General features: G+C 40.7%; 1 protein-coding gene across 10 annotated transcripts in view; it reads left to right on the top strand.

Moving 5' to 3' along the window:
* The window catches only part of LOC122564089 (syntaxin-1A), a 375,281-nt gene that overhangs the window by 56,002 nt on the left and 310,144 nt on the right, over positions 1-9,135 (top strand). For all 10 annotated transcript variants that reach the window (XR_006315817.1, XR_006315816.1, XM_043718623.1 and 7 more), the window contains exon 3: positions 3,464-3,563. Coding sequence is in view for 8 of the 10 variants with exons in the window: in XM_043718623.1 (XP_043574558.1) it covers positions 3,464-3,563 (100 nt within the window). In the remaining 2 variants the exon portion in view is untranslated. The remainder of the gene's footprint in view (positions 1-3,463; positions 3,564-9,135) is intronic.

The raw sequence follows: 9,135 nt of genomic DNA, 5'->3' as shown, positions 1-9,135 counted from the left end.
ACCTGCACTCCAAGGTCTCTTTGTTCAGCAACACTCTCTAGGACCTTACCATTAAGTGTATAAGTCCTGCAAAGATTTGCTTTCCCCGTGGGTGGCACAGTGGTTAGCATTGCTGCCTCACAGCGCCAGAGACCCAGGTTCAATTCCTGCCTCAGGCGACTAACTGTGTGGAGTTTGCACATTCTCCCCGGGTCTGTGCGGATTTTCTCTGGGTGCTCCGGTTTCCTCCCACAGTCCAAAGATGTGCAGGTTAGGTGAACTGGCCAGGCTAAATTGTCCATAGTGTTAGGAGAAGGGGTAAATATAGGGGAATGGGTCTGGGTGGGTTGGGCTTCGGCGGGTTGGTGTGGACTTGTTGGGCTGAAGGGCCTGTTTCCACACTGTAAGTAATCTAATCTAATCTAAATGCAGCACTTTGCATTTATCTGAATTAAACTCCATCTGCCACTCCTCAGCCCACTGGCCCATCTGATCAAGATCCCGTTGTAATCTGAGGTAACCTTCTTCGCTGTCCAGTACACCTCCAATTTTGGTGTCAAATCAAAACTGACACTCATGGACTAGGAGAGTCAGTGTCAGCTTGAATGATGAATGGCTTCAGGTTAGAAACCCGGGTGTTGTGGATAATGGTTATTTTTCAAACTGGAGGATGGCAGATAGTCATGTTCACTGTGGGTCAGTGTTAGGAGTTTTGCTTCGTTGTTTGCTTTTTTTTGTAAATGACTTTGATTTTGGAATCCAGAGTAAAATTTCAAAATTTGCAGAATATTCCAAATTTGACATTGTCTGGCTAACAGTGAGAATATACCAATTTACCATAACAGTAAAGGATAAGGTTGCAGAAGGGCCATACAAGTCATAAATGGTGATTAATGCAGAGAAGTGTGAGATGATGGACTTTGACAGAAGGCAATATAGACTACATATAGCTCTCAGAAGTTTTCAAAGGCACACGGGGTTCATGTCCATAGATGTTTAAGAATGGCATGATATATGAGAAGACAGTTAACAAAACTTATGGGACCTTTTTCTTCATAAATAGAGATATTGAGTACAAAAGCAGGTCATTAATGCTGAACATGAATAAATTTTAGGTTAGGCCCCAGCCTAACTTCCAGGTCTGTAATATTACAGTTTAGAAAACACATGAAGGTCCTTGAGAAGTTTCAGAATGGTTCCAGAACTGAAGGGTTTTAGCCAAAGATAAGATTGGAGAAACAAGGGTCATTTTCCAAGGAAAAAGGAGATAGAGAGCAGTTTGCTCAAGATTAATACCCATTTACTGAAGGTAGGCAAAGAAAATCTCTTCTTTGCAATTGGTGGTGGAAAAACTAGGGAACACAAATGTTAAGATTTTGGGCAAGAACTCCAGGGGGAATACAATGAAGAACTTGTGGTCCCTCAAACAGAAGGTAGCAGGCCAAATAGGTTAGGTGGTTCGACCTATGAGACAGTTGCCTTTTTTTATTTAGCTGATGCATAGAGTACAAGAGCAGAGAAGGTATGCTGGAACTGTTTAAAATACTTGTCAGGCCATAATTAGCGTGCTTGATCAGTTCTGGTCACCACCTTATAAGGATGTGATTGCACTAGAGAGGGTACAGAGGAGATTTATCAGGATGCTGCCTGGACTGGAAGGTATGAGCTATGAGTAAAGATTGAAGAGGCTGGGATTGTTTTCTTTGCAGCTGTGGAAGTTGAGAGAGATCCTGAAAGAGGTGTATAAGATTGAGGGATGTAGATAGGGTGGATAGAAAGGCACCTTTCCCAGTAGCAGTGAGTTCAATAACCACACGACCTAAATTTAAGATAAGTAGTGGAAAGTTGAGAGAGGTGAGGGAATTGTTTTCACACAAAGGATGGTGGGAGTCTGGAAGTCACTGCCTGAATGAGTTGTTGAGTCAGAAACTCTTGTCGCATTGAATCAGTTTTTAGATACACACTTGCATTGCTTAGCCTCCAGGACAATGGACCAAGAGCTGGAAAATGGGATTAATGTTATCGCATTTTTGTTGATGTGATGGGCCAAATGGCTTCCTTCTGTGCTGTAAACAGCTGAGTCTGAGTCTCAAGATCAAAACAGTTCCTTACCTATATCAAGAACACTTTTATGTGGGGTTTTTCAGCACTTCTGTCAGTGAATTTGCTTCTGATTTCTTGAGAGCACCAGGCATTTCCACTGTTAGTAAACAAAAAAGTCAATGTAAATTCACTTACCATCATTTTTAACCAAGTTTTATTAAAGCTTATGTTTGAACTTTAATCTGTGAAGCTAAGTTGTGGAAGTCAGTCCAAAGGATCCTCTGCATACTCTACACACTGGACTGGAATAAAGTAACAGAAGAGTTCAAGCCCCAAACTCTAATCATTGTCAGCATCTCTGCGCAAGGTGCTAAAATGAAATGGTCTGGACTGAGTAGGGACCAACTATTTGCATTGGAAGAAGGATTGAAAAGCAGAGGGCATAAATTGAACCTAACTGATAAAAGAAACAATGACAACATAAACATCTTTCAGTCAAGATTTCTACCTTGGTTAAATGTCAGCAAAAAATTGAATTCCGACAGATCCTCTCCTTTTTTGCATTCTTTTACCCAAGACTACTCCCATGTCTTTAGAAGAACAAAATATAAATGAGGATTGAATGAAAAGTAGATGCCTGAGTTAGCAAAGGGTGCAAAGTTATCAAAAAAACAGGATGTTAGATGACTAGGATTACATTTGGAGAGACTATGCTGATTTGAATATTGAAAAATGTTCATGAACATGGTTTTGCAAAGACAATGGGCAATTAACAAAAGTCATTGTTCAAGTCATAGTACTGTGATCACAGCAAATGGGAAATAAATTTTAGGTTTGTAAACAGACACAAGAAGTGTAAATCTATGGGAATATTGCTGATGTCCATTAAGAATTGCTTAGAATGCATAGATAGTGTTTCTAAACAATTTTAATTTTAGCTCTGAAATTTCAATGTGATGGAAAGAATCGAGAGAGCGATGTTGAGGGTCCAAGTTTCAAATCATTATGCCGAGTGGAATTTTTTTGGGGAATAGTTCAAATTTCATTGGAATTATGAAAGCAAACAAGGTGCTTTACTACACATAATGGCAACCAGTGAGGTGGAATTAAAAGATCAAGAGTGCATTGTTTCAGCTGGGTGAAGATGAGTAATACATAATATTCTAAAAGATCAGTCTAAGTGAGCGGCTTGAATGGAATTATCTATACAACTCCAGGCATACAAACAGGTATGGATTAGAATCCTGTATTGGTGATTTTCTTCTTGATGATTCTGTGATGTCATGGTCCAGTCTGCTCAATTTACTGCACTGTCCTTGTTTACACTGTATTGCATAATGGTAATGTTTTAAATATAAGTCTGCTTTCTTTTATTTTCTGGTTTTAAATGAATAGTGAAAGGAACGTGTTTCAACATGTTTTGATCTCCTGTAATTATCAGGTTGAAGAAATCCGAGGCTTCATAGACAAGATCTCCGAGAACGTGGAAGAGGTTAAACGAAAACACAGTGCAATCCTCGCTGCACCAAACCCAGATGAAAGTAAGAATTTGATTTTTGAGAATTTCTGAGCAGGTCATTGAGGATAGTCACAGCATGAGGTCGCAGAGGGTGATTTCAATGGATCACTCCAGCTGGAGTTAGATCATCGCTTAGTGTGATTGTGCAGGGTGTAGCAGTGACCAATCACTCTACTCGTACTCTGAGGACAGTTAATTCAAGTCTCTAAGACATCATATTGGGTCAAAGAGCAATCTCATTTTTAGGGGTGACCACTCAACACTTGTCGATTTTTGACCACTTACCTTAATTTATCTGGGTAGTCTGCAAAATTGAACAGACTCCAGGTGATTGGTAGCCATACACAAAAAATGTCAGCTGTTGCTGTTAGTACAATGTTTGTAGGAATTATAGAAATCTAATCTTCCTACTCTGCAAGCCTATCTATTTCATGCTGACATTTGTGGTTTTGGGACATGCTGAAAGTGTCATTGTTTGTTGCTCCAACCAAGCAATTGCTAACGTACTCTTTGTAATACTCATAGCAGTAAGAAATACGTGTGCTACTTCAGTTAGTTTGGAATTCTTCTGAAAATGGGAGTTTCAACATCCACTAGCATGCAGAGGCTGCAAAACTGGGAGCTAACAGGAATAGGACCTTTCCATTGCATTAGCACCAGCCCTGGCAGGAGCAGAAAAAATGAAATGAATGCTAATCAGAAAGGCAGAGTGCTCAATATGGGGAGACTGGGGCAATTTAGAATCTGTGACAAAGGGAAAAGGTTGGGATGAGTCAAGGCCTGTCAAGGGAGGGGGATGGCAATGAATGGAAAAGGGATGGGGTGAATGGATGGCTATGAAGGTGTCATCAAGTGTTGAGTGGGCGGCACGGTGGCACAGTGGTTAGCACTGCTGCCTCACAGCGCCAGAGACCCGGGTTCAATTCCCACCTCAGGCGACTCTCTGTGTGGAGTTTGCACATTCTCCCCAGGTCTGCATGGGTTTCCTCCGGGTGCTCCAGTTTCCTCTCACAATCCAAAAATGTGCAGGTTAGGTGAATTGATCATGCTAAATTGCCTATAGTATTAGGTGAAGGGGTAAATGTAGGGGAATGGGTGTGGGTCGGTGTGGACTTGTTGGGCCAAAGGGCCTGTTTCCACACTGTAAGTAATCTAATTAACTGGGAGTCTGAATTTGGTGAGAAGAGGGCAACAATATTTTGGGACAGAGGAGGAAAAAGTAAACTGCTGATTGAGGGCAACTTGGGATGAACACTGGCTTGATTAGATTGGTTAAGAGAGGAGAGTCAGTATGAAGTGGGAAGTTTAAGGAAAGGTCTTCCTTGGTGAAATTGTGGAAAGTTGGATGGATATCTCTGTGAACTAGGTCTGGAGAGAGAAGAGTACTTTGATAAATCTGAGCAGTGAGGGAATGGATATGGGGAACAAATGGGATGGGTTGTTTTGTCGAAATTCCTAAAGTCCTTTTGTTGTCCTAACAATCTAATTGTAAATTATGAAAATGCTTTAAAGTATTTAAACTACATCATTTTAATGTAACCAAAAATACAAAATTTACCATTATCTCATGCATCTGGACAAATTTAGAATTTCATTAACAATTTTATGCCTTCAGTACTTTTGTTTTCATGTATTAGTGTTTTCAGTCCAATAGAACTGAAGGAATATTGTGTCTACTTGCAACTTAAGAGACAAAGTAGTGCAACTACTTGTTTTCACATGTGAGGTTGTGTTTTTGTGGTCTTGTTGATCAGCTTTAGCTGGTTATTAGATTGGTATGTATAATCTGGGCATAGCTTCAGCAGCATCTTCAATATAACAGCATTGAGAAAGGATGGGCCTGAGTAAGGTCAGCACTTCTGTTTACTGCACTGATGTTGCATTAGGCATAAAAAAACCCTGAAGTTCTGTTTACAGTTGGTGAGATATCATTATCTCCTGCACAAATATTTCTAGGATGAAAAGGATAAAGAGGATGTGCTGTAATCACCACCTGCTGATTCACTGCAGTCGCTGTAGTGAGCTGAAAAAGATGTCATGTTCGGCTATAGAACAAAGCAGGGCAGCTCCTGCATCCTCAATCTCCTGCAGTGAGACAGCACAGGCTGCACGCAAGGGAAGAGCGGTTAACAACACGTATGAGGACCGGACTGCTGGTGTGAATGGAGATTGCGGCATGAGTGTGGGGGGATGGGTGGCCAGCCGCCTTGCTTCATTCATATTTTCTGCACAAAGCTTTAAAGGCGGTAGACTGCATTAGCAACAGACCCTCTGCAATGTCCAATTAATGAAGCACCTATGAGTTAAGGCTTTTTGGAGTAATTCTGACTGCAATAGTATTGTAATCTGTAATTAAATGCCTTCTGTTAGTGGTTTTGTTGACATCAATCACATTAACCCCTCTGCAGTCCTCCGCTGCAGTGACGTAGAGGCCTGATAGAGCGTTGCTTGCCCGTACGCTTGGCTCCATCGAGATTTTGTAAATAAAGTCAAGTACGGTTTGGAGGCTAATGTGACTTCAGAGCAGCAGTTGAATGAGGACAGATGTGAGTTCTCTGCATTGTTATCAATGCATGAAGAATGCAGAGAGATTAAAGGATGCTCCCCACACTGCTCAGTAACTTAACATCAGTGATGGCTGCATATGATATTATGAGACAGAGATGCTGGCAGTAGGTGTACTGTTGTTGGCACAGGTTTTGTGCAACAGGAAGTATCAAAACTGACAACATGAAATGTGGCATTGCAACTCGAGATTGATGCTTCTGTGTAATAGCACCAGAGAGAGGATTTGACAACTTTTTCTAAAAACAAAATCTTCTCTGGATGTGAAGGAAATTTGTTTTTTCAAATTTGTTTTTGAATTCTGGGTTGCCCTTCTTAAACAGTTGCAGTCCTTATGTTAATGGTTTTTCCACAGTGTTGTGATAATCAGGATTTACTTAATTTAATAATTATGTCACAGCCTAAAATCAGGGTGGCATGTGATTTATCAAATTACAGATGGAGATATTCTCGAAATTTTGCTGTCCTTGCCTTCCTCTGTGAGAGAGAAGTCAAGAGTTGAGAAGTGCTACTTGTGCTTACAGACTGGAAGCAAATTTTGATAACATGGTAAATATTGAAACCAAAACCAAAGGTCAATCAAAAAGATTATTCTGAAGATTATTGAGCTTCTTCAGTGTTGTTACAACGATTCAAGTGAGTGATGAGTATTCCATCACATTCCTGGCTTGATCCTTGTTGATGATGGAGACACTTTGAGGGGTCATGAGTTGTGTTATTTGTTCATGAACATCCAACTTCTGCTTGTTCTTCAGCCTGTTGATATGACTGATCCATTTAAACCACTGTTCAATGGTACCCTCTGGAATGTTGGTGACAATGAATTTGGTGATGATGATACTTATTGAAGGTCGGGGACGTAGTTGAGTATTTGGTTGTTGAAATGATCCGTTCATTTCATTGATGATTTGAAACTGTCTGTCACTTGTCTCTCCACATTTGATGTTGTCCATGTATTAATCTCAGTATTTCTGTATTTTGTCATAGTTGATCAAACAAGAGCAACTAATCTTGCCTCCTGCTAGGCATTCAGCTCCCTTATATTTACATCTAAATCAAGAACTTGATGACGTCCAGAACCAAGGTGGCATTTGAAGATTTAAAGAATAAGTTGGATATAGCACTTGGAGCTAAAGAGATCAAAGGATGTGGGGGAAAAGGAGGAGCAGGCTATCAGTTGGATGATCAATCATGGTCTTAATGAATGGTAGAGGAGGGTGGAGGGCCAAATGGCCTACTCCTGCTCCTATGGTTCATATTGACTGCATTGTGTACACAGTCACTTTGTAATATCTGGAGTGAAGTGAATTGACGGGCACTGGTACTTATAATAATGAGGGCTTACATGGCTGTTTTTTTTTACTTAAAGCATTCTCAAATGCTTCAGTCTCAAATGCTTCAGTCTCATATCATGCATTCCCAGCGTCTCTTCATGTGAGTTGAAAATAGAGGTTCCCATGGAGTTTCCTCCTTCTGCTAGTTGCCTGATCCTGCACAAACATTTTTGGTCTCATACCTTGTTATGATCTCTCACAGTGGTTTATCTCTGCTATATCACACTGCTTTTTGTCTGTTATGCAGTTGATTCAATATTATACCAGATTAGTGCCTCAGTGTAGGGAATGTTTGGTGGTGCTTTTACATAATGGAGCCAGAGTGGTCTCCCTGTGACACTGCTAGTAATGGAAGAATGTGTGTTCAGCCAGACCCTGAGATTGTGGATTGTGATAATATACAATTCAGCAACTGTCTGTGATCTACAACACTTCACAGATGCCCAGTTCTAGTCCAGTTGTTGTTTATGACACACTGCATTATGGGAAGAGGTGGTAAACAGTAGAATTTTTTTTCTACTTCTTTTATCATGAAGCCATTTGATTTACAGAGTCCACAGTCAATGGTGGAGATACCCAGGGTCAAGCCCACTCAACTGTATACCACTGTAGCCTTACCAGTGGACATCCTGCCATCTGTGTGGAGTTTGCACATTCTCCCCATGTCTGCGTGGGTTTCCTCCGGGTGCTCCGGTTTCCTCCCACAATCCAAAAATGTGCAGGTTAGGTGAATTAGCCTGGCTAAACTGCCCGTAGTGTTAGGTGTAGGGGTAAATGTAGGGGAATGGGTCTGGGTGGGTTGCGCTTTGGTGGGTCGGTGTGCACTTGTTGGGCCGAAGGACCTGTTTCCACACTGTAAGTAATCTAGTAATCTAATCATTGAGACATATCCGTTGATGTTACTGGAGAGTTTGGGGATGTTAACTGATAGTTATGATTCTGTGAATATAAATTTATAAGGGTGTGGTTTGGTTTTTCTGTAAGACATCTCTTAAAGTACAGACCCCTGTCCTCAGATGTTAGGAAGACTTTTCATCGTCAACTAGTCTGTCCTAAGTTGATTGTTGCTGAAAGGTCCACCCAATATTTTCCTCATTAAGCATTATAATAACACACATGCAGTTTTCAACTCTAGCTTGCTAAACCATGTCAGTGGGTACATGGACTCAACTACATGGTCATACATAGTGTTTGCTTCTTTTCCTGAAGGACATTGGTAAACAGTTGGATTCTTATGAGAATCTAGCAATTTGTTTGCTTACCTTTCACAATGTCAATCCACAAGTGACCATATTTATTGAATTTGATTTCAATTTGTTATTCCAGATATTGAACTTGTTTGTTCATTCAGTACCATAAGATCTACAGTACAGGACCCAACTGGGTGATGCTTAGTAGAAAGTCAGAAGTAAGTGTTGTGTGGGGAGATTAGGAACCAGCAATTGTAGACAATGCAAAACTAGAATCCATGTTTCAGACAATTCTGCAATTCGGCAACAAGAAGACAGACATTCACAAATTGAAAAAGTGAATGCATGTCAGAGATGGGGGAGGGAGAATGTGGATAGTTGGTGGTGGGGTGGAAATGTGTCTGGGTTGGAGGTGAAATCACCCAGACTTAAATGAAATAAATGTTGGACTGATATTAAACTGCATGAGATACATCACAATGAGAGGATAACCCATCTCTGATAG

Source organism: Chiloscyllium plagiosum, chromosome 28, assembly GCF_004010195.1.
Source record: "Chiloscyllium plagiosum isolate BGI_BamShark_2017 chromosome 28, ASM401019v2, whole genome shotgun sequence".
Taxonomy (NCBI): Eukaryota; Metazoa; Chordata; class Chondrichthyes; order Orectolobiformes; family Hemiscylliidae; genus Chiloscyllium; species Chiloscyllium plagiosum.
This window is presented reverse-complemented; position numbering and strand designations above follow the sequence as displayed.